This window comes from Dromiciops gliroides, chromosome 1, assembly GCF_019393635.1.
Source record: "Dromiciops gliroides isolate mDroGli1 chromosome 1, mDroGli1.pri, whole genome shotgun sequence".
NCBI lineage: Eukaryota > Metazoa > Chordata > Mammalia > Microbiotheria > Microbiotheriidae > Dromiciops > Dromiciops gliroides.
This window is the reverse complement of record NC_057861.1, coordinates 285803359-285829877: the sequence shown is the minus strand read 5'-3', so window position 1 is coordinate 285829877 and position 26519 is coordinate 285803359. Positions and strand designations below refer to the sequence as shown.

The 26519-nt window shown below is 37.1% G+C and overlaps 1 protein-coding gene across 3 annotated transcripts in view; it reads left to right on the top strand.

The window, feature by feature from the left end:
• Positions 1 to 26519, top strand: part of UBE2W (ubiquitin conjugating enzyme E2 W) — a 77888-nt gene that overhangs the window by 19671 nt on the left and 31698 nt on the right. For all 3 annotated transcript variants that reach the window (XM_043977392.1, XM_043977390.1, XM_043977391.1), the window contains exons 2-3: positions 10956 to 11047; positions 14590 to 14692. In XM_043977392.1, coding sequence (XP_043833327.1) covers positions 11007 to 11047; positions 14590 to 14692 — 144 coding nt within the window. In that variant the 5' untranslated portion in view covers positions 10956 to 11006. The remainder of the gene's footprint in view (positions 1 to 10955; positions 11048 to 14589; positions 14693 to 26519) is intronic.

Here is a 26519-nt window from a genome sequence, read left to right as displayed (position 1 = left end):
TAGTATATGATGGTGATGGAGTATTATTGTACTATAAGAAATGACAAGCAGGATGATTTCAGAAAGGCCTGAAAAGACTTATATGAACTGATGTATAGTGAAGTGAGCAGAACAGAACATTGTTCACAGTGACAGCAATATTATATGCTGAATTGTAAATGATTTAACTATTCTCAGCAATACAATGATCCAAGACAATCCCAAAGGACTAATGATGAAGCATACTATCCATTTCCAAAGAAAGAACTGATATTGACCGGACTCAGATTTTTAAGCATGCTATTTTTGACTTTCATTTTTTCCCCTCTTATTTGAGTTGTACACAAAATGACTAATAGGGTAATGTTTTAATAATTGCACATGTATAACCTGTGATTGCTTACTGCCTCAGGAAGTGGGGAGGGGAGGAAGGGAAGGAAGAATAGAATTTGGAACTCTAAAAGTGTTTATTTAAAGAAAAGTGCTTGCCAAATAACCCCAAACTTTCATTAGCTTTTTTGGGTAGCCTTAATTCATTGAGTTCCCTGCAAGCCTCATGTCCTTTTCATGTGCTAGTCACTCAGCAGCAAAGAATTTGTTATAAGCTAGTCACTGAGATACAATGAAAGACAAAAAAGTCCCTGAGCTCTACAGACGATTTATGCATCCTACACTTGTACAGTTGACTTCATTCTGATAGTGTAAGAAACTGTATGGTGTTTTTTTTGAAGTTATGTTAAAACTTTGGGAGAAGTGGGGCAAGAAAAGAATTATTTCAGTTTTCCCCTCAAATTTGTGTCCTTGATCTAAAATAACTTGTTTATCAACAAAAAATATATTATGTATAATTTGTTTTGAAACACTTCTATTAAGTGTAGACCTACAAAATTGAGCAGTATGATTATGTTTCTGTCAAAAATCCTGGGGGAAGGACAGATTGTTTCTACTTCCCTACCCTATTAATTTTTCTGGGTTTTTGCACCAGGCTTTCCATGTCCCTAAACACAGACCATATCAAAAGAGTTTTGTGATCCAATTAGAGAAATAAACATTTTGGAGATGTTCATTATTTGTGAACTTGAAAAAGTTACTTCATTTTTCTGATCTTTTTACTCATTTCTAATATGAAAATGTTGAATTAGCTCTCTAAGACCACTTAGTCAATAAGCATTTGCTAAGCACTTATATATATATATATATATATATATATATATATATATATATATATATAAATCAGGCACTGTACCAAGCATTGGAGATACAGAGAATGGGGAAAATAGTCCCTGCTTTTAAGGAGCTCACATTCTAGTGGGAGAGACAACATGCAAATAACTTACATACAAGATTTATTCAGTGTAAATGAAAAGTAATCTCAGAGGGAAGACTACTTGTTTGGGGTAGGGAAGAGGAGAAGAATAAAGTGTGTAAGACTGTAAAGGTAGGAAGGGGCCAGGTTGTGAAAGGTTTAACAGAGAGTTTTATATTTGATCTTGGAGGTAATGGGGAGCTACTGGATTTGAGTAGGGAGTGACATGGTCAGACTTCCACTTTAGGAAAGTCACTCTGGCAGCAGAGGAGGATAAATTGGAGTAAAGAGAATTGAAGCATGGAGACCAACTAGAAATTGGAATAGTTTGGGTTTGAGGTGATGGTGGTATATATACTAAGTTGATAGCTATATGAGTGGAGAGAAAGGAGATATTGTGAAGGGTAGAAATGACAAGATTGAACAACAGATTGGATACATGAAGTGAGTTAAAGTCAAAAGTTATGCCGAAGTTTTAAATCTGTGATTGCCCTTGACAGGAACAGATGAAAGTTTGGGATGAAAAGCTATGAGTTCTATTTTGGGCATGTTGATCTTGAGATGCATAGAGGGCATCCAATTCAAGATGTCCAATAGGTAGTTGTGATGGAGGACTAGTGCCAGAGAGAGAATAGGGCTGGCTCTGTAGATCTGAGAATCATATGCTTAGAGATAACAACCAATGGGAGCTATTGAAATTGAGCAAGATAGTATAGGGACAAGAGAAAACAGTATTAGCCAAATGATATCGCAAGTCAGGTTTCAGTGTTTAGAATCAATGAGAAGAAAGGAAGTAGATATACCCTTTGTATATGGTTTTCTCAAGGAGTTTAGCTGACAATGGGAAGAGAGCTATAGAATAATGGCTAATGGGGGTGATCAGATCTATTGAGGGTTTTTCCCCCCAAAGGATGGGGGAGAGGTGGGTGTGTTAAGGCATCAGGAAAGGAGCTAGTTGATAAGGAGAAATTGAAGATTAGAGAGTGAGGATGATAGTTGGAGCAATCAGCTGGAGATGGGAAAGGATGGGATTAAAAATGTATACTGATAGTTTTGCCTCCACGAGGAGATAGTCCACTTTTTTTGAAATGAGTGAAAGAAGTAATTGGGAAAGATGTCTGAGTGAAGAGAAGGGAACTCTTGAAAGGCCCCAGTTTATTTGGTAAAGTATAAAGTGAAGTCTTCAGCTGAGAGAGTGGGAACAGGGAATGTAATTGGAGGCAAGAAAGATTTAGAATAGGCACTGCAATTAATGGGTTAGATAATGGATTCTAGCTTTAAAATTCCATGATTAAATGTAGTAGGAATTCATAGGTGGAAGAGATTAGTGTAGATGAGAGTATTTGTAAGGGGGATCCCTTAAAGGAGTGTGATATAGATCTTGGGAGAGAAATAAGGGAGGCATTCCAGATGGTGGGGAAAAGAATATCAGCTAATGGAGGAATGGACATTTATTGTAGTTGGACATTGAGATTAGTATCACTGGAATAGGCTGTTTGTATTAGGAAGTAAGGTTGAATTAAGGACTTTCAAAGCAAACCAAGTAATGGAGTTTGAATTTGATGAATTAGTCAGCAATAGATATTTTAAAACATTTTAAAAATCTCATTTCTTTTTGGTGTTATTTTCTTTTTAAATTTTGAATTCCAAATTCTCTTCCTTTCTCCCATGCCCATTTGAAAAGGCAAGCAGTATATCAATTATAACTTGAAATCATTCAAAATATTTCCATATTACCCATTTTTTTAAAAAGCAAGAAAAATAAAATGAGAACATTATAGAGAACTGAGTAAAATTTATCATGAATCATTCCCCAATAAGTGGTCAAAGGATATGAACAGGCAGTTTTCAGAAGAAGAAATCAAAGCTATTTATAGTTATATGAAAAAATGTTCTAAAATCACTATTGATTAGAAAAATGTAAATTAAAACAACTCTGAGGTAGCACCTCATACTTATCAAATTGACTAATTTGACAGAAAAGGAAAATGATAGAGGGTGGGAGGGGATATGGAAAAATCGGGACAGTAATGCAATGTTGGTGGAATTGTGAAATGATCAGACCATTCTGGAGAGCAGTTTGGAACAATGCTCAAAGGGTTATTATAAACTTACCCTTTGATCCAGCTGAATACTGCTATTAGGTCTGTATCTCAAAGAGATCACAGAGAAGGGAAAAGGACCTATATGTACAACAATATTTATAACAGCCCTTTTTGTGGTGGCAAAGAATTGGAAACTGAGGGGATGCCCATCAATTGGGTAATGGCTGAACAAGTTCTGGAGAATGCTATTGCTCTATAAGAAATAATGAGCTGGATGGTTTCAGAAAAACCTGAGAGAAATTATAGGGACTGATACAAAGTGAAGTGAGCAGAACCAGGAGAACATAGTGAAAGCAAGATTGTAAGATAGATCAACTGTGGATGATTTAGCTATTCTCAGCAATACAGTGATCCAAGTCACTTTCAAAGGATTTATGATGAAAAATGCTATCTACCTCCAAAGAAGGATTTGATGGAGTTTGATTGCAGGTTGAAGCATACTTTAGCTTTTTTTATTTTTCTTGTTCTTTGGGGGCCATAGGGGGTCTGTTTTCTTTTGCAACCTGGCTAATATGGAAGTATATTTTGTATGACTTCATGTATAATCAATACCAAATTTTTTGCCTTCTCAAGGAAGGAGCGAAAGAATTTGTTCAATTCAAAATTTTTTTAAAAACGTAAATTGTAAAACTATATCAGGGGGAAAAGAAATAATGAAGCGGTTGAGACACTTGTGCGAACTGATGCCAAGTGAAATGAGCAGAACCAGGAGAACAATTTATATAGTGACAACAATATTGTAAAGACAAAGCAATTCTGATGAGCATTACCAACCTTGATTCCACAGGACTAATGATGAAATATTCTATCCACCTCCTTTTAGAGAGGAGAAAGACAGTGCAAAGTGAATCATTTTTTCTTTTGATATGGCCAAAGAGTAAATTTGTTTTGCTTTATTTTACATGTTTGTAGCAGAAGTTTTCTTTCTTTTTTCAGTTGGAAAGGGTAAGGAAGGAGAGAAGGTTGATTGGGGGGCTGCGGCGGGGGGGGAGGCAATTGGGGTTAAGTGACTTGCCCAGGGTCACACAGCTAATGTTAAGTGTCTGAGGTCGGATTTGAACTCAGGTCCTCCTGAATCTAGGACCTGTGCTCTATCCACTTCACCACCTAGCTGCCCCGAAGATTGATTTTTGATAGAAAAAAATAATTAAAAAAAGGAAATTGGACAGAAAAAACAATATTATAGGTCTAGTGTTATGATTCAAACTCAGAAAGGCGAAACTACTATCAAATTTATATTCTTTTTAGTTGTAAAGTCCAGTTTGCTTAGGTAATTACAAAATTACCAGAGAAGAAGCCAAAGTTGAATATTATTTAAGTGTTCTATAGTAGCAAATTGAAATACCTATTTGTTGTTTGTTTTTTATTTTTTAAGTTTCAGTAATTTTTCTTTTCCTCCATAAGCAATCCTGTAATCTCCTTGAGGGTAGGGACAGTTCCCTTTCTTTCCTCTGTCCTCTCCCTTCTCCTCTCTCCCTCCCCTCCCCTCTCCTCTCCTCTGTCCCTAGCATACAGTTCTGGGTTTGGGGGGGCAGGGCAATTAGGGTTAAATGACTTGCCCAGGGTCACACAGCTAGTGTCAAGTGTCTGAGGCTGGATTTGAACTCAAGTCCTCCTCAATCCAAGGCTGGTGCTTTATCCACTGCGCCACCTAGCTGCCCCACCCACCCACCCAGCACACAGTTCTGAGCATAATTACATGCTTAACAAATGCTTGCTGGTTGATACTGCCACTTAAAGTTTCATGCTTTAAAAAATGTTTTTATATCTACTGTTGCATTTCATTTTAGTTTAGGGAGTTGGACGTGTGATATTTATATTTGCATATTAGAGATGAAGAAACTGACCCAGAAATTATAGCTTTCTCAAGGTTATGTTCATTTTAAGTTCCTTGAGACTGGAACCGTCTTTATTATACTCTATAACAGCTAACACAGTGCCACCAGTGTGTGCGCATGCTTGTGTTTGTATAATATAGACAGAGGGGCTGAAGTCACAAATTTGAAAGCATGGTTTATGACAGAAAAGTAGAATTTCTGGGTGTATGTGAGAGAGAGAGAGACAGTGGGGCATATTTTTCTTTCAGCCTTTTAAGTATTGTAACCACTATTATTACTGCTTGTTTACCTGCTTTTAAACCTTACTTTCTCTTTCTCTTTTTTATTTTTAGTGAGGCAATTGGGGTTAAGTGACTTGCCCAAGGTCACATAGCTAGTAAGTGTTAAGTGTCTGAGGTCGGATTTGAACTCAGGTCCTCCTGACTCCAGGGCCAGTGCTCTATCCACTGCGCCACCTAGCTGCCCCTAAACCTTACTTTCAGCTTTGGGACTTAAGCTCCTTTGCCTAAATAATTCCTTTATTGCCATCTTTGTTTATAGCCTAGCTGGATCTGAAAGGTAAGGACCTTTTGAAATTTCTTCCATTTGAATCAGACCACTCAATTATCTTACTCAGCTCTAGAGACTATTAAATCACATGTCAAATTTAGCCAGAGAAATTTCTCTTTTGGTTTGTCCTTCGTTAATTTGTTTCTCTTAATCCTTTGCATGAATTAGAGGGAAGGAAATTGGTTAGAAACTGTATAGCATTCTCTTACATTCTGAATTAGGGCTTCAGTTTTGCTTTCTTACTCTTTAAAGGTAAAAGGAGAGGGGGCAGCTAGGTGGCACAGTGGATAGAGCACTGGCCCTGGAGTCAGGAGGACCTGAGTTTGAATCCAGCCTCAGAAACGTAATACTTATTAGCTGTGTGACCCTGGGCAAGTCACTTAACACCAATTGCCACACACACACACACACACACACACACACACACACACCAAAAAAGAAGAAGAATGCTGGGTTTCTGCTTTTGTGTGATCTTGGACAAGTCATTTACTCTCCCTTTCTTATACATAAAATAGCAATAATTTCCATTGTAGTGCTTACCTCACAGGGTTGTTGTGAAGATCAAATGAGAATCCATGTAAAGCACATTGTAAACCATAACATGCTATACAAATATCAGTTGCTATTATTTTCTTGTTAAGAGGTGATGAACTCAAGGTAGAAGAGACATATTTTGAAATGGCCAATCTGAGGATTTGTTTTGCTTGACTATGTATATTTGATACAAGGGTTTTGTTTTTCTTGAAATGGAGGGAGGGTGAGCTCTGGATTAGCCATGGAGTTGGTTACCAGATTTAGAAGGGGTAGAGAAGCTTTTAAAAAAATGCACAGAAAATAGCAGAAGGAAAGCCAGTAGAGCAAACTTTTTTCTGTTTTACTTTGTATATTGAAATGCTCATATTTGATGTTCAAGTTCAGAATTCTAAAAATTAAAAGTTGCTTTCCTGTTATAGTGTAATCTTGGTCTTACCTACATCCCATGTATATTTCTGAGGATGTCTCTGTATTATAACACAATATAATCAATTTGACCTTGATTCCATAAGAAAAGGTTAAATTATATTTATTGTATTGTTTACCTAAGGTAGGGAACTATGTACTGTACATTTCAGGTTCCTATAAAACATAATTTAGAAAAGTTTTGGGCTTAAAGGTGTTAGAAAACAATTTGGCCAGAACACTAATTCCTTTTACAATCTAGGTAATTTTTTATCACATTAAGATAAATGTCTGGGGCAGCTAGATGGCACAGTGGATAGAGCACCGGCCCTGGATTCAGGAGTACCTGAATTCAAATCCTGCCTCAGACACTTAACACTTACTAGCTGTGTGACCCTGGGCAAGTCACTTAACCCCAATTGCCCTGCACAAAAAAAAAAAAAAAAGATAAATGTCTGATGGAGAATAGGGTAGGGAAGGGGGAAAGGGGTGGATTTAGTGAGGCTGTTCTTTAAATTGCTTATTGTTCTGTCTTGTGTCTTGGCCCCTATTCTCAAGGGTTCTTATATTGGTTAGCCTGGGAACAAATATAAAGGTGACAGAAGAGGTCATGCTAGATAAATTAAATACTTTTTACTCTTTCTTCCTCCCAGACTAGAGAACTGGCATTGTGATTGATAGTCAGTGATAAGAGGTTTTACATTATTGCACATGTATAACCTGTATCAGATTGCTTGCCATGGGCAAGGAAGAGAGGAGAAAAATTTGGAACTCAAAATCCTTTTTTTAAAAAAAAAAAGAATGTTGAGTCAGTGATGATCTCTTTTTTTTTTTTAAAGTGAGGCAATTGGGGTTAAGTGACTTGCCAAGGGTCACACAGCTAGTAAGTGTCAAGTATCTGAGGCTGGATTTGAACTCAGGTACTCCTGACTCCAGGGCCGGTGCTCTATCCACTGTGCCACCTAGCTGCCCCCTCAGTGATGATCTCTTAACAGAAACAAGATGAATATATCAGGCAGGTTCAGTTAGGTTCTGAGGATCATTGGTTGTAATCTTTGTAATTGCTTACCCTGTAGTTCCAGGGAAAATAAGTTTAGGACATATGAAGGGTGTTTCCATCAAACACCAGGAGAATAAAGAAGAAATTAGGGGGAAGGGAAAAGTAAGAAAGTTTTAGATCAGTGTTTCTCTTATTGTTGATATTTCTCCTTAATTCCTGTTGTATTCTTGACATTTCCTCCTTATTGTTCAGTTTTAATGGTATAGATATTATTGAATGGGGTTTCTATTATAGAAACAATCCAAAATTTAATAGAGAAGTGAGTTTATCTGGGGTGGGGGTAGGGAGTGGCAGTGATCAGGACACAACTGTGAGGGATTTCTAATTTCTTACTATTGTATGATAGGTAAAAACTGATTTGGGGGAGTAATAGAAGTATAGTATTCAATAAATTAAGTAAATATTTTGCTAGATTGTGGTCCTTTCCAGTATTTGGGTAAATTTCTAAGGTGCTCTAGGTCTGAAGCTAGATCAGAGCACAGAATTAGAGAAAGAAATGTTTTAAGTAGGGACAAAGTAAAGTTGAGGGAAATTTGTTGCCTTGTTGTTTAATAGTTGCAAGTATACAACAACTTCATTCATCCTGGCAATCAGTATATTCATCTCAGAGCAATGATTCAGTTATTCCTTTTCCATTATTAGCTGAGTTTTGAATAAATGAGTTATTTTGATAATTCAGCTATCCAGACAAGAATGAGGAGTGAACAACATAGATCTTTGGGCATTAGTCTTGGCAAAAAATCCATATACTAAAGTTCATAAGCTTTACTTTTATAGCAGAGACCCATAGAAGCTTGTTATTCAGAAGTCACTGTAGTTTTGTAAAGTTTTGAAAAATGATTGATATTTTTGTTTTTATATCACTTACTTTCCCCATTTTATCCTTTCCCAAGAGCGTCATTCCTTCTAACAGAAATAAAAAAGAAAAAAAATTCAGCAAAACTAATCAATAGATTAACCAAAGTCCAATATATGTAATATTCCATGTCCATAATTCTCCACTTCTTTAAAGGGAGGGAGTTATGACCAGTTTTAATTAATTTAATTATCTAGTTTCTTGAACCAGCAGATTAGAATCAATGAATTATGCAAATGAGAGAGAGAGGTGGCTGATACCTGCAGACACAATTGATAGAAAGTGACAACTGACAATAAGTGAGAAGATGGGAAAACTTTTTTTTAAAAGAGCTATAGAACTCTTTTTTTTTTTTTAAGTGAGGCATTTGGGGTTAAGTGACTTGCCCAGGGTCACACAGCTAGTAAGTGTTAAGTGTCTGAGGTCAGATTTGAACTCAGGTACTCCTGACTCCAGGGCCGGTGCTCTATCCACTGCGCCATCTAGCTGCCCTGCTATAGAACTCTTAATCATAACAATCAGAGCCAATTTAATATAGGATCAATTAGGCTTACAGAGCTTAGCACTGCCCTGAAGGAGCAGAAAAATAGATATTGGGAGATATGGAGTCAGTCACTAAACATTTATCTTAAACTGCTGTGTGTTAGGCACTGTGCTAAGCACTGGGGATACACAGAAGAGTAAGAGAGGGTCCCTGTTCTCAAGGTGCTTGTAGCCTGAGGGAAAACGCATGTGAATAGCTCTGTACAAACAGGCTGTGTACTGGCTGAATTGGAAATAGTCGATTGGGAAAGGCTTTCTTTAGGTGGCAGGATTTTAGCAGAGACTTGATGGACCGGAGTCAGCCAGGAGGCAAGGGGAGAGCATTCCAGGTATGGGAGCTAGTTGCTGAAAAAGCCTGGTGCTTGGAGGTGGTGTCACATGTGAGGAATAACAGGGGGCGTCCAGTGTCACTGGGGCACAGAGTGTGTGTGTGGGGGAGGGGGGGTCGTATGATATAAGAAAACTAGAAAGATAAGGCAGATTATGAAGGGTGTTAATGCCAGAAGATGCTATATTTGATATGGGAGGTGAGAGGGAGCCACTGGAGTTTGAGTAGAGGGATGATGTGATCATACTTGCTCTTTAGGAAGATCATGTTGATAACCAAGTGGAGGATGGATTGGGGTAGAGTGGGAAGAAACTTGTGGCAGGCTGACCAACCAATAGGCTATTGAAATAATCTAGTGATGAGGGCCTTCACCAAGATGGTGGCAATGTTAGGAAAGAAGATGTTACAAAGGTAAAGATTGACAGGCCCTGGCAACAGATTGGTTATGGGAGGTGAGAGATAGTGAGAAGTCAAGGATGATACCTAGGATACCTAGGTTGTGAGCTTGAGTGACTGGAAGAATAGTAGTGCCTTCAGCAGTAATAGGGAAGTTAGGAGGAGTGGAAGATTTTGGGGAAAAGATGAGTTCTGTAACAGATACATTGAGTTTAAGATATCTACAGGATATTTTCTTTGGGATGTCTAATAGGCAATTCAAGGTGTGAGACTGAAGGTCAGTAGTGAGGTTAGGGCTTGATAAATAGATTTGAGAATCATCAGTATAGTGATAATTGGTTCTATGGGAGCTGATGAGATCACCAATTGAAATAGTATAGAGAGGGGCGGCTAGGTGGCGCAGTGGATAAAGTACCAGCCCTGGATTCAGGAGTACCTGAGTTCAGACACTTAACACATGCTAGCTGTGTGACCCTGGGCAAGTCACTTAACTCCAATTGCCTCACTAAAAAAAAAAAAAAAGAAATAGTATAGAGGAAGAAGAGGAAAAGGCTTTCAGTGTAGTCTGAGGACAGGAAAACTACATGAAATATTTTGGCTTCCACCCCAAATAGAAAGTTTCAGTACTTAAAGGCCTAGAACTTTAGCTTTTTGTAAAACTTAGTCATCTGAAATTATTCATTCTCTAAGGGTTCCATATGGTAAACATTTTGATGGAAAACAGTAAGAGTAGTCCTTATCTTCTATAGGTACACCAGTCTATGAGACAGTTGTGGAATAGTAGCTGACTCTAAAGGTGGTATACATTTATTTGTCTGGAAAATTGTGGGCTAATTTCAAAGTATTAAGTGCTTAGTTGTAGAACTTATGATGAATGCAAATGTTCAGAAATGCATTATAAGTTGTAGAAATATATAAATAATATAAACAATTGCATATAGCAATATAGACTCATGTCGTAGGTGAGGGAAAGGTATCCTTTTCATTAGGAGACATAATTTCTTATGTAATATAACAAAAGACTATGCAAAATTGAAATACTATTGTTTTTTCTAGAAACGACTGCAAAAAGAATTATTGGCTTTGCAAAATGACCCTCCTCCAGGAATGACTTTGAATGAAAAGAGTGTTCAGAATTCAATTACACAGTAAGTACTTTATTTTTAAAAACCTTTATTTGATATGTTATTTTTAGTAGCCAGGTTAATTGCAAGGGTATTTTTCTAATAGAAGCATTTTAATATGTTCTTGATGTGTTGACATCAAGTGATCTACGTGTCTTGCATTAGATAGACCACATTGATTAATCTACAGCAAATAAAATTATCTTTAAAGGAAAGGTACTAATGATATATAAGTTTTTGTCATGCATACAAGTATAGTCACCTGTTCACATATTCCAGTATCATTAAGAACATTTAGGAGAAAAATTTTAAACCAAACCTTAAGAACAAATAGAATTGTTTGTTAGCATATCATACGAGTTTCATTTAATGGAATTAATTATGCTTGATCAGCAAAATTTTTTTAACAGGAACATTTTGTCGAGGCACAAGTTGATGTTTTTATAAGAACCAGATGTTTGTTAAAATGGGATTCTACTTAGCATAGGTGATAATGAAGAAAATATAGCAGACAGTAGGTCAAAGTTGACCCTGGAGTATAACTCTATAAATGATGGAAATTAAGAGAAGGAAAACAAAGTGTAAATTTTGAGCACAGATAAAAACTATAAAATATAACAGAAATATGTATATGCCCCACAGCCACCTCATGGTACCTTACTTGTTTTGTGCTTAGATAGCATTGGTGTGGTACAAAGTACTTCATTAGAGGCAGAAGAGGCAAATTCTAATTCCCCTTTTGCCACGTAGTAGTTATGAGCATGAGAAATTCATTTTATCTCTGGGTACTTCAGTTGTTTCAGCTTTAACATTGGGCTAATAACCTGAAGGAAGATTGAAGGAAGATAGCCAGTTTAAATAATGTCTTGAAGTCTGTCTTAGTTATAGGATACTAGAATTTTAGAGTTAAAAGGGCCCTTTGAGCACATGTCGTTTTTTTTTTTTTTTTAAACCCACTAGGAACCTTTAATAAAAAGGTTCTTCCCCTAGGTTAGATTGCTGGCAAATGAACAGTGGGGACCACAATCCAATATTTATTCTTTACCTGATCACTGCTTAGTTCACATGTTGTCTGTCTTTAAAATCTTAAGATTTTTATTTTAGTATCATTAAGTAATTAAAATTTGTTCACTCTGTCCTCTCACAACAGCACAGTTCAAGTGAGAATCATTCAAGGTTAAAGAACTTTTTATGTAAGGACACTGTACCCTTGACTTGCAAGAAACTATATAGGTTAATACTTCCCTAAAGCAAATGGGGTGTGTGTGATTTATGGAAACAGGTAGAATATGAACTTTTCAAGCTTTGGTATATAGGAGCCAGAGTAATTGTTTTCAACCACAGGTTTACCAAAGTTTTCCTGAAATAAGGTCATAGAACTAGAAGGGAGTTAAGAGAAAATATTTATCTAGTCCAATCTCTGCATTTTACAGATGAGGAAACTTAAGGTGTAGAATGGTTATAACTTGCTTGAGGTCATGTAGCTAGCTAGTTAATTAGAAAGCCAAGAATAGAACATAGGTCTCCTAACTTTTAGTTTGCTGCTTTTTCTTTATATGATTCTTTTGCAAAGAAGTTACTATTTACAACAGGCAAGTACGTAGTATAATTGCTATATCTTTTGTAGTTAACTCCTTTCTGGGTGACCACTGTACTCTCAAAGGATATCCTGATCGTAAGTGCCATAGTACCTTAGTTTGCTTTTAGAAAGAGAACAAGGTACCTTCACTGCCCCCAGAAGAGAGCGCTGTTGCTCTGTGGCAGGTGGAATGGTATAGAGCAGGATTTCTTAAACTTTTTCCATGGCACCCTTTTTGCCCAAGAAATTTTTATGTGACCCTGGGCATATGGGTGTATAAAATAGGTAGACGTAATCTTTTACTGTTGCCAAATTTTTCACAGCTCTCTCATTCAGTTATGCACCCCCACACCCCAAATATGGAGTCATGACCTACAGTTTAAGAAGCTAGGCTATAGAGCAGCTATGGTTTCTTCTTTGCCATCTCTTGTACCCACCAGACTTAAAATCACAGTGCTAGAAAGAACATTAAAGATTTTCGTATATTGACTACAAGTTATGAAGTGCTTTCCTTCAAAACAAGGTAAGTGAAAACATTGGGGCACAGAATAATGATGTGCCTATTTCAGTTCAAACATTAAATATTTACTTTGGGCAAGGCATTGTGTTAGGTTTGGGGATGCAAGGAAAAAAACAAAACAGTCCTGACTTCTAAAAAGTTTACATTGGGGCAGCTAGGTGGCGCAGTGGATAAAGCACCGGCCCTGGATTCAGGAGGACCTGAGTTCAAATGCGGCTCCAGACACTTGACACTTACTGGCTGTGTGACCTTGGGCAAGTCACTTAACCCCCATTGCCCCTCAAAAAAATATATGTATAAAAAGTTTACATTTTACTGTCCCCAAGGTTTTACTTTTAGTTTATGGTAGATTTGGAACTAGAATCTAGCTCTTAGGCCTCTCTTTTTAATTTTGCTTATTACTGTTCTTCTAACCCACATGTACTTTCAGTGAGAGAACTTGTATGAAGGTGACCTTATTTCTTTCATGATTGCTATACTTATTATAGTACAGTTTGTCCATCTCTAAAATAGAGATAGCTATACCTTTATCTGCCTCAGAGTTATAAAAAATCAAATGCAATAAAATATGAAATGGGCTCTGTAAACTTTAAAGTTTTGTGTATATGTTAATGAGTTTAATTGCCTAGAGATGAAAAATGTTGAGGCCTGTCCTACTGGGCTAATCTGGGCTTACATTGTAGGAGGCAGGGAGAGAGAACAGGAGAGGGTTTGGAGAGGCAAGGAAGAGGTGTTGACAGAAAACATCTGGATGGATGATCAAGTGTTCATCTGTATAGCCATCTTTATAGTTGTGCAAAAATATGTAGTCACATATAGTCACAAGGGAATAGAGGTAGGAGAACAATACATCTGGCAGCTGTAATGGACAAAGCTGAACATGAAGTTAGGAAGATGTGGGTTCAAATCCTACTGGAAACACTGTGACCTTGGGTAAATCACTTAACCTTTCTGAGCCTCAATTTCCTTCATGTAAAATGAGGATAATACCTGTGGTATTTACCTGTTGTGAGGCTCCAGTGAAGTGAGATCATGTATGTAGATTGCTTTGCAAACCTTAATACACAAGATAGTGTCGCTGCTGTTCTGATTAGTATTGCTTTGTTGCCCAAACTGTAGTTTTCTTTTATGACTTTAACAATAGCTAGCATGTATTTAAGGTTTTCAAAATGCTTTACATATGCTGTTATTTGATTACAACTGTCCTGTGAGATAGGCGCTATTATATTCCCATTTTACAAATGAGGAAACAAAGGTATAAAGAAGTGAAGTGACTTGCCCAAGGTCACATAGCTAGTCAGTGTGTCTGATTTGAACTTCCTGGCTCCATGTACTGTCACTTGGCTGCCTAAGCATAGAAAGACTACTGACTAGCTTATTTTTTTGAGTAGTGCAGTAATACTTTAGAGAAAATAAGGAAAAAAAATATGATTGAGGATTTTAATTTGTTTCTTTTTTATATTCCAGGTGGATTGTAGACATGGAGGGTGCACCAGGTACTTTATATGAAGGGGAGAAATTTCAACTTCTATTTAAATTTAGTAGTCGATATCCTTTTGACTCTCCTCAGGTAATAACTTCTCAGTTATATTTTTGATTATATTCTGATTTTACTTAGTTTTGATGTATATTTTTCCTATTTGATCTTAGCCAAAAGGCTGAGTAATGGCATGATGATGAGGGCATTGGACTTGGAGTCAGGAAGACCTTTATTCCAATCCTGCATCAGACATTTACTAGTTATGTGACTGGGAAACTTACTTAGCTTGTTTGTGCTCCATTTTCCTTATTTCTGCAGCCTAAGATCTCTAGTTTTCCTGTTTGCCAGATCTATGGACTTGTCCTCTTCCAACCCTAAACATATGATCTTCTGTCAAAAGAAGGACTTTATTCCTTGTCTTTAGTCACAAAACAGCTCAACACCATTTTAGTCTATAGGAACTAATACGGTCGTTCTCTTTTCCCTTTCCTCTGTACTCTAAATCCCTACACCCATTATTACTTTCTGTACTTTTTAGTTATTTTAGACATAATTTTCATTTGTAGAGTCTAGGAGTAAAAGGAATGGAACTCTGGCCTGAGCCTGTGAGATGGCTTCCTTTTTTTTTTTTAATTTCTTTTTATTCATTCATTCATTCATTCATTTATTTATATTTAATTTTTTTGAGATGAACTCCTTAGAAATGTTAAATTTTTTAGGGAGAGGTAATCCTGCTTTTGACTGAATAGAATTATGCTTTGGTGGAAAATTATGTTTTTACTTCTGCTATTGATGATGATGATGATGAAAGGGAGAGTCAGTTTGATTCCGCATAGTAATGTGATGTCACTGTGTAGGCTTTTGTGCGTTACAAGGTCAGGGATATACATACATATACATATACTTTATCACCAGTTATAATTTAGTAACTTAAACTGATTAAGACTCAGTTGTTGAACATAATGTTTATGTCTCAAAGGTCTAGTCACAATTAAGGTTTCATCTGGAAGTAGTAAATAATATCTGTCTGTAATAGCAAAGAATACAAAACGTAGGGCAAAAGGGAGGGGCAGCTAAAATAAATGCCACAGACCCATGCATTAAAGCTCCTACATTGTAGGCAAAGATTCTTAAACCCTTAACAGTCTGTTTTTATACAGAGTTTGGTTATTTGTTTTTAAAAACAAAATAGCATTAGACTGAGTTAAGAAAGACAATCCCTCTTTGATATTCACCAACTCTGTGATCATGAGAAAATAAAAAACTTCTATTAAAACAAAACAAAACCCACTTCTCCATTATTGTACATAGACTACAACCTATCTATGTCAATAAAGGCCATTCACATACATTGACAAATCACAGATCCTCGGTACATTATTATACTGCACTATAGATATAAATATTAGTGTAGCTCATAGCTCCCAGATAGAGACTCTTATGACTTGTCATGAAAATGGCTTTCTTCATAGGCCCTGATGTCAGCCAGATTTTTGCCACTTATATTTCTCATAAGTGAAAAATATACTACTACCTAATATTGAGGGCAATAAAATAAAACTTTGGCTCAAAAATAAAATGGGATTTAAAAAAAAGTAGGAGTGTCTACCAATTTTTTCATCCTTCATAAAGAAGTCACTGTTTGCTGGCAATGTCTTGACTTGTCAGAAGCATTCAGAACATTCAGTTTAGGTATCATTGATACCTCCATTTTGATGTCTTGCCTATAATTCCTTCTCACTTCTAATATTTGGAGTGTGTAAAAGTCTTCACTTTTTCAAAAATTTGTATTAAGCTGTCTTGGGGAATACTTGGTACAGTGCCTACAAATTTGTTATCAGAAGACGACACTTTTGAGGATGTGACAGCAGTCTACAGTTTTATCTAAATCCTCCTTGCAGTTTGACTTGACAGAATTGCAAGGGCATATAACATTGAAAATTGCTTGTATAGTGTTATCATAAGAATAAGCCATCTCATTAAATCTGTTCTGTAATATTTCATATTCTAAATATTACTTCAGTGTTAAAGGCTAAATCACTGAGCTGGAATCACTGGAAGGCAGATTGCCAAGAAGCTGCTGCTTCTTTAAGATCTCAAGTTATGGGAGGAACTCATGATTTCTCAAGACCACCCCACTTGCTCTGTGTTAGCAAGTTTTTCTTTATATCTAATCCAAATCTTTTTCTGCACCTTGTACCTTTTGTCCTGGGGCCAGGCAGAAGAAGTCTGTGTTTTTAGGATGAAAGTTCTTAAAATACTTGGAGATAACTAGTAAGTCTCCCCCCCCCCCCACCCCCTAGACTTCCCTAGATTAAATATCCCCAAGTTCCTTCAACTAATGCTCCTGTGGTAGGGTTTCAAAGTTCCCTAACCCTGTTCTGTATGAATCTTATTTTGTCAGTGCGCTTTCTAAAATGTAGCACCCTGAACTGACTATAGTATTCAGAAATTTTCTGACCTGACATAGACAGTCATTTATAATTTCCCAGGTTCTAGATACTGCTTCTGTTTCTGCAGCCTAAGATCTCTAGCTTTTGTGTTTGTCAGATCATTCTACCTTACATTTCAGTCTGCAGAGACTCCTAGGTCATTTTTCATAGAAATTGTTTATCTGCATCTCCCTTATCCCCTTCCCAATCCTGTACTCTTACAACTAATTTTTGGAATCCGGGCATGTGATTACATATTTAATTCTATCACATTGCTTGGGGTTAGAATTAGCTCCATTTAAATGTTAAATCTTTCTTATATGACCAAGTATGTATACTACTATAATGAAATCAAACTATACTATAAAATTATAACTAAATATACTTGAACAGGTAACTACAAATTATATTAATCTTCAGATGCTTCTAAAATGAAATGTGGAGGCAAACATCACTTGAACCTACATTCTCCTTGGAGATGTAGGATTTTGATGAGCTGGTTTTATCATGTGCACAAGGGCAGCATGAATATGACATACATGAGTTACATGATATACGGGGTCATCTTCCAATCCAGGGATCATAATAAGAATTTGCAGGAGAATACCATGAAAATAATTGTAACTTATGTAACTTGGTGGGGATGAGGAAGTATAAAAATTCTATAAAAGTTGATAAAACATTCCAAATTATATCAAATTATGTCGGTCCAAAAGTAGACATAGGGGATGATGTGGTAAATTATGGCAAAAAAAAAAATGTGACAAATATGGTTCAGAAGAAGCAAGAGAGGTCAAAAAAAGGCCCATAGATTTATACAGTAGTTACACTTGTACAGATCACGAATATTTATGCAAATTTAGGAGGCACTGGTTTTGACAAGTGTATAACATGACAATGCAGCTGATTTTATTTTAACAGAAAACAGTTGCCACGCTAAGTCATTTTAACTGTGTACAACTTGCTTTTTAGGACAGATATCAAACTTGTTATCAAGCAAGAATACAAATGAGTATCTTCATACATATGTCAGATCATATAAGATTCCTTGAAAGTTAAGATAATTTTTTGTTTGTTTGATCCTCTGATTATTAATATCAAGTGATAGAGACTGACTAAAATTTTAATTTCATTGGTATAGGGAATTCCTGGATTAGAAAATATCCTCTGCCAATGCAAGTCAACACTTTCTCTGTACTTTATAGATTTTAAGAGAATTGCTTAGGGCATTGAGTGGTTAAGTGATTTCCTGGTGGTCATACAGCCAATATATATCTGAGGTGGAGCTAATAACAAACACTAAATCCATTTTTATACTGCTGTTCATGTCTGATACAGCTTTCTCACAGTTAGTACTGTTATACTTAGTATTTGTTTTCTTGACTCCAAGACCAGCTTTCTATCCATTATACCAGGATGTTTCTATTAATATCAAGTGAGGTATAATAAGGAAAAATCTATGCTTGCCAAAAGTGTTGTAAGATGTCCAGAACAAGTCTGAATCAAGAGATTTACTGTAAAGGGTGAGACACTTCTGGTACTCTGTATATTTGACATTGTGCTAATTGCATTAGGCCTTGGAACATTGCAGGGCCTCCTAAGTGAGATTTTGAGAGTGGTTGAGAAGCAAATTCAGTACTCAAATGGATCTTTGTCTTTTTTTGATCTTATCAACTTAGAAGTTCCCTCCAGGAATGCAAATCACAACATCCCTGCCATTTTTTTTGGTGAGGCAGTTGGGGTTAAGTGACTTGCCCAGGGTTACACAGCTAGTAAGTGTCAAGTGTCTGAGGCCGGATCTGAACTCAGGTCCTCCTGAATCCAAGGCTGGTGCTTTATCCACTGCACCACCTAGCTGCCCCATCCCTGCCCTTTTTGTCCTTTTTCTTCCATAAGTTCACCATGGGGTGGGAGAGGGGAAGAAAGGGTCAACCAGACATGCTGGAGGCCTTCCTCACTTTCTCTTGACATTATGAAGGTATGCTATGGACCATGTAGGCTCTCACTGAATTTTTCTTCTTATCATGCAAATTCATAAAAACATCTTTTGCTCCTATGCTTTGTAAGTTTTTAGTTACATGTTATGGTCTGCTCACACCATTCCACTCTCTTGTATGCAATATTATTGTTTTCTGCTCCTACTCCAGTGCTTTCCTATGGCATGGAGATAACTCTGGATTCTCAAAGGCTGTACCAGTGGAACAGAAGAACTTTCAGTTATAGCCTTGGCCACAAAGTCTTTTTTCTGAGGACAAGTCCAGTTAAATATGGAGAGTCACATCAGTATATCACCAGGAGGTCATAGAGTCTGTCTGTCTGCCCTCCACCTCTTCCTCCCTCTCCTTTTCTCCTCTTCTTTCTCCCTCCCTGCTCTTCTCCCTCCTTTTCTTTCCCCTTGTCCTGATCCCCTCTTTCGCTTCTCCTTTCTGCTTTTCCTCCCTCCTTTTTCTCTCCCCCTCCCTCCCCATCTCCTTTCCCCTCTTCCTCTTTACTTACCCTTCCTCTCCTTTCCCTCCCTCCTCTTTCCTTTTCTCCTTCCCTGTCTTCCTACCCATCTCCATCCCTTTCCCTCTCCTACTCTTTCTCTTTCTCGCCCTACTTGGTAATAAACTGGGCCTAAAATTGATCAGGAAGATGGCAAGCTGAGTTGCCTTTGAAAAACTGGGAGTGCTTTTAATAATTCTAGCCTTCCCACTAACAAAAGCGCATCTTTTTACTATTTTTTCACTGATGCTTTGTGGCTACAAATCATGGAATATTAGTCTCAGAAGAATTAAAACGGAAGATTCCCCAAAAGGCAATGGCAGTGTAAAGGAGCTATATTTATAGACAAGAGGGTGGACAATTATTTGGCAAGAGCAAAGAATTACTAATGGACAGCCTGTGTACTCCATTTGGGTATCTGTATATTGTCAAGAAAACTAAAGGAAGTACCCTTCATACCTCTGAGGATGGTGTACAGGAGGGTGTGGACTTGTGTTTCCTAGGATGAGAGGTCATGAATAGATTGTGATCAGTATCATTGAAGGGAGCGCTCACATCCATAGAAATATTGAAGATACAGGGTATTATAATTTCTCCTCCTTAATGGTTATTGATTTTGTTATCTGATTGATAATAGCTGTTATCCCAGTTTATCATCTGCAAATTTGATAAGCTTGCCATATCTACCTTCAAGTTATTGATAAAAATGTACTACTGTCTTTTGGTCATGACAAATCCACCAAAGAGAAAATAGATACTAGATACAGTTGAGTTCTATCAACTTTCTGCTGTTTCCTTTAATTTTTGATCAAATGTAAGACTGTATTCTCTGATCATAGTTTCTCCTAATGTATTTACCATGAAGGATATAAAATGCCTTTCCTTAATATCCTAGGACAAGCCCTTGTTAACTTCTGCCTCAACTGCTGTTAGTTTCCTTATAGATCTTATTTCCCTGCCTATTCATGCTATATGTAAATGGCTGTCAGACTAAATTTCCACAGAATCATAAAATTGCATAATCTCAGAATCAAAAGGAACTTCCAAGGCCATCTAGTCCAATCCATTCTTGGACGATAGTTCACTCTAGAGCAAGTGTTCACGCAATCTTTACTTGAAAACCTTCAGTGAGGAGGAAAATGCAATACCTCTTGAGGCAGTCCTGTATATTTTTGGATATATATATATATATATATATATATAAATAAAATTGTAATCAAGTATTTTCTTCAAACCTAAATTTTCATCTTTGTTACTTCTATTTTTTACTACTAGTTTTTCCCTTTGGGGCTAAACAGAATGAGTGGAATTATTTCCCCTTGTGATGGTGCTTAGACTCATATGCACCATCACATCCCTTCTAGGTCTCTTTCTGTCTTTATATGGCAGCAACCCGAGGCTTTTTACTTTCACTTCTATTGATATGCTCAAGCTTACAACATCCTTCCTAAAGTGTGTCTAGAATTGAACATAGTATTCCAGAAGTGAACCAAGACAAAGTTCAGCAACACTTTCACATCCATAGTCCTGGAAACTCTGCTTCTATTAAGGCAGCCTAAGATCACACTAGTATTCCTATTTGTTATATGCCATTGACTTAATGAACTTGCAGGACAGTAAAGAACCCTAGATAAAGGAGAAAACAGAATGATAGGCCTAAAGGAAATAAAAACAAGCAGGATAGCTTTGAAAACTAATGTTGAATCTATCATAAGAGAAAAAGCAAGCTGAATATGATAGATATTTGCAGTTTCATGTACAAACCTTTTTCTGATCAATTTTATACATAGAAATGTTTAATTTAGCTGTGCTCTAGAAATCTAAATGCCATCCTCATATCATCCTCTTAACCATTTGCTCATTTCTCAGTTCAGTTGTAGTCACCAATAGGTTTAAGTTTGAAATTAAAAAAAAACAAACCCAGCACAAACAAAACTTTTAAAGGATATTTTTCAGATGAATCATTGTCTAGTTATATCTCCCATCTTAAACTTGTGAAGTTGGTGTTTTGTCATAGCATAAGACTATATATTTATCCCTGTTAATTTCATTTTCATAGATTCAGCTCAGTGTTCTAACTGGATGAAGATCCTTTGAAATTGTCATTAAGTTGTTAGCCTTCTTAGTGCTAGGATCTATAAACTTGATAAGCATTATATCTAGATCTTTATCCAAGCCATTGTTTAAAATGTTAAATAGTACCAGTCCCAGCACAGAACCTGGGGTCACTCTATGAAAACCCTCCATCCAAGGCAACATCAAATTATCAATATGTTGAAGCTCTGAAGAATGGTTTCAGAGTGAAAACAAAGAAAAAAAGAATTGAAGGCAAGAATATTGACCTGTGTCTGAAAGTTGGAGGGGGGCCAATAGAAGACCCATTGCCCATGAGTTAGAAAACAGATAGGAGGGTCTTCCCAAATTGGAGGGAGCTGGACATTCTGAGAAAGAAATAGTCATAAGGAGAGGAGTTATGATGTGGATGCACATGTGCAGTGGAGGTGAATAATGAAAGATCAAAGGGGAAAGATGAGTAGTGGAAATCATTGACTCTTTGCTGGCAGTCTGAGGTAACTGTTTACAGTTCACTTGATGATATAGAGATCTTACCACTCCTTCCTGAGCATATATTTAACATGTTACACAAGAACCTTCAAAAACTTTACAGACTGGATAATTACTGTTTACTTTTGGTGATTTCATATGGGAACACATGACACTTCAAGAAGGAACTTAGGAAACTTTACTAAAGATTTAAAAAGCTTTACTCTTAGAGCTGAAGCTCATAGAACAGAAAAGGATTTTCATCACAACTGCCAATCTAAGATAGGAACCACAGAATAGAAAATTTGAACTGAGAAGTGAACGGGTAGTTAAGATATCTGAGAACAGGATTTGGATTTCAGTACCAGAGGTAAAAACATGGAAATGAAAAGATTCTGGTCAAGAATGGAGGGTACCTGGGGCAGCTAGGTGGCGCAGTGGATAGAGCACCGGCCCTGGAGTCAGGAGTATCTGAGTTCAAATCCGGCCTCAGACACTTAACACTTACTAGCTGTGTGACCCTGGGCAAGTCACTTAACCCCAGTTGCCTTACTAAAAAAACAAACAAACCAAAAAAAGAATGGAGGGTACTCAACAAGGGTTAGTAAGAATATATTTTCTAGGAATCTTGCAAATATAATCAAGAGGTTTTTAAATTTTAAATTAAAGGGAGGGGCAGCTAGGGGACACAGTGGATAGAGCTCTAGCGTCAGGAGGACCTGAGTTTGAATCCAGCCTCAAACGCTTGACACTCCCTAGCTGTGTGACCCTGGGTAAGTCACTTAACCCCAGTTGCCTCACCTCCTACCCTCCACCTCCATCCCCAGCCCCCCCAAAAAAGGAATAGGGAGTTTTAAAAAATCTGGATATTCACTGAGTTAGACAATTTAGAGAGCAGCTATATGGTATGAAAAGAATACTAATAGAGATACTTCCTTTATAGTATTCAAAATTCAAGAAACGATCCAGTAATGATACCTGGCTTCAGATGCTCAATACATAAATTTACAGAAAGTATTAGTGACAAACGAGGCAAACTAGAAATTTTAAGTCAAAAGGATAAATTAGACTTCATTGGTTTCACAGACTTGGATGAGACACAGCTGGAAATTAATTCTGGAAAGAATTAGTCTATTGAAAGAGGAAAAATAAAATAATTTTTTAAAAAGGCATTTGGGGCATTTGGGGCGTAGGGAGGGAAATGACAAGGCAGAAAAACATTGTATATTGACAATTATCTGATGAGTTCAGAAACTGAGGTAGAGTAAAGATAGTGCAAATAATTTGGATTAAAATTTATGATGGGGGGCAGGTAGGTGGCACAGTGGATAAAGCACCAGCCCTGGATGCAGGAGGACCTGAGTTCAAATTTGGCCTCAGAAACTTGACACTTACTAGCTGTGTGACCCTGGGCAAGTCACTTAACCCCAATTGCCTCACCAAAAAAAAAATTTATGGTGGGATGATTAGACTATGCCACATCTGAACTGGAAGAATGGCAGAAGTTGTTGAGGAGTTCATGAAATAGATCTCAAGCTTAGCACAAAGGCATTCTAAAGTGACAGTGAAAGGGACGTTAGGTATCCAGATATCTGCTGGAGCTTCTTGATAGTTTAATCTTTCCAAAAGTGGAGGCATCAACAAGGGAGGATTATATTCTGGAGAATTTGATCCTCTTAAAGAAGAATGAACTGGTGGAAGGTGGTTATTGATGAAATCTTGGAGGGGAATGATAATCTTACAATTTGTAATAGAGAAGAAAGGAAGAGCTAATACAGTTGGTAATGTCTGATCTTTTGTTCATCCCATTCTTCCTGTTGTCCATCCTGTTCCAGGAGGAATGGAAAACTCTCAAGAATGAAATTCTAAAGACAGAGAGCAATTTAAGTTGGTGAGAAAGAGAGGTAGTTGTCTAAAAAGACCAATAGAAATTCAAAGGGAACTTGCCAAACAATTTAGATTTCAAGAAGATATGTAAAATTATAGACAAAATATGGATGGAAGAAAAGAGAGAGGATAAACAAAACACAAAAAAAGCATGGCATGGCTTGAAAGAATCTGAGTTCTAGTATTCAAAAGTGGGGGGGGGGAAGCTAGGTGGCACAGTGGATAAAACACTGGCTCTGGAATCAGGAGGAATTGAGTTCAAATCCAGCCTCAGGCACTTGACCTTGGGCAAGTCACTTAAACCTCATTGCCCTGCAAAAAAAAAGAAAGAAAGAAAGAAAATCAAAATTAGCTGGGAAAATAGCAAGGCTAAGGATAACAAAATGATTTGGTGAGGGCATTTTTGTTTTTTTTGTTTTCAATAAAGTATGGAGTTAAAGTTACTTTGCATGGATGGAATGATAAGTGATTGAAGATGAAGTTCCTCAACTGTTGTGTTTCTTTTCTCTATGAAGAATGATCTCTAGATTGGCAAGAACAGAACCAACCAAAGCTAATAGTGAGTGGATACCCAGGATAAGTCAAGAGATTATATAAGAATGCACCCATTTGTCCTTGTGTCCCAGTTACCTGTCCCAGATAGAAAACCACTTAAGGTCCTGAGGATTAGCAATAAATTTGATATGTCAGCAGTAATCTGTGAAAAATCATATAGAATTGGATTACAACTAAAGTAGTGGAGAACAAATCTTGGCTCAGCTTTGTCCTCCAAAGTCAAGAGAATGGAGATGTGAGCCTTCGATTCTTGGTAAAGTTGTAGAACATACTATTTCATAGATCTCATTGTGGGTTTTTTTGTTTTTACATTGCCTAGTTTCTCTGCTCTCTGTATTTTTGCCCCCAGAGAGCCCTCCCTTATAACTCTCAGATGCTGTAGAGAAGACAAAAAGGGTGAGTACTGAGGGAAGGCAATCATTAGCAACTAAGAGATTTTTGGTAACTTGGAGTTAAATGTTAGTCTTTGACTTGTGTTTTTAAAAAATCAACTTCACTTATGTTCCGAAAGATGATGGAGATAGGGCTAGACTTTTTATTGGAGGGAGTGGCGCTAGAGTTTTTCATATGGGAAGTTTAGTAGCTACCAAGCTCAGTGAATCAGCAGTGTCATATAGAAGCCAAGAAAAATTAATGCTGGTTTAAGGGACATAGAGTATCCAGGAATAAGGAGATATTGGTCTTTTTTGTACTTTGTCCTAGCAGACCACATACATCTGAGATACTATATTCAGTTCATGGCACCCCATTTTAGAATCTCCGGGGGAAAAACACTGGGCAAATAAAGGGCTTCAAGTTCATACCTTATGAAGATTGTTTGGAGGAACTGTCATGGTTAGACTGAAGAAAAGGAATTAGGGAGATATGAACGTTCTCTTCAGGTATTTTAAGTGCTGCACTTTGGAAGAGGAGAAAGACTTTGACCCTGGAGGGTAGAGCTTGGTAGAAACAATGGACGTCCAGAAGTTGGTAAAGTGTTGTTTAGATTTTTGTGAGGAGTTTTTGAATTTTGTAAGGAAATTCTTCCTAAAAGTTAAAGGGATCTTAAAATGCCTGTCTCCATAGACCTCACTGTGGTTGATCACTTGGGGAGTATGTTGCAAAAGATAATTGTTTAGGGTTCAACCCGATGCTCTCATAACCTTTCGAGTTCTATCATTCTGTACCTGTTCTTTGGCTTCTGGCTGAAAAATCATTTCTAATTCTACTTAAGTATAGTCTTTAAGTTGGTGCTCTTATGTCTGGTCACCACGTTAGAGAGTGGAACATAGGTTTTATCCCACCCACCCCACAAGATCCAATCATGGCAGTCATGGGCTTCTTGAATACAAACATACCCCCTTTATCCATTATCTCTCAATGTAAATTTGTTCTGTTACATTCCACTGCTACGGCCATCAGGCCCATTATAACCTGGCCAGCCAGGAGCACACAGGTACATGGCAGCAGCCATGCAAACAATTTGTCCTATTCAGAAGCTCACATCTTCTATGGTACATGCTAAAACTGTACTCTAGTATAGTATCTTATTTATTGCTGGTAAGCCTCTTCCCACTTTCCTCCCAATTTCTTCTCATTTTCATTGGGGCAGAATGAATTGTCCAAGTGCTGAGCAAGCAAGGACAAATTGTGATTTTCATCCCAGATCTCAAGCTACCTTATTACTGCCAAGGTCACCACCACTTTTTAATTTTTTTGATTAATTTAAATTTAAAATTTAATTTAAAATTAATTTAATTTTTTTGAGATAACTAAGTAATTTGCCCAGGGTCACATAGCTTGTAAGTATCTGAGGATGGATTTGACCTCAGATCCTCCTGACTACAGGCCCAGAGCTCTATGTACACTGAGCCACCTAGCTGCCTCTACTGTCTTTCTTAATTACCCAGATTCACAACTTTGGCTTTTTTTCAAATTAGTCAGCCAAATCTTGTGATTTCTGTCTCTACATGTTTCATATATGTATATCTCCTCTCTGTTCATATAATAACCACCCTAGTTCAGGTCCTTATACC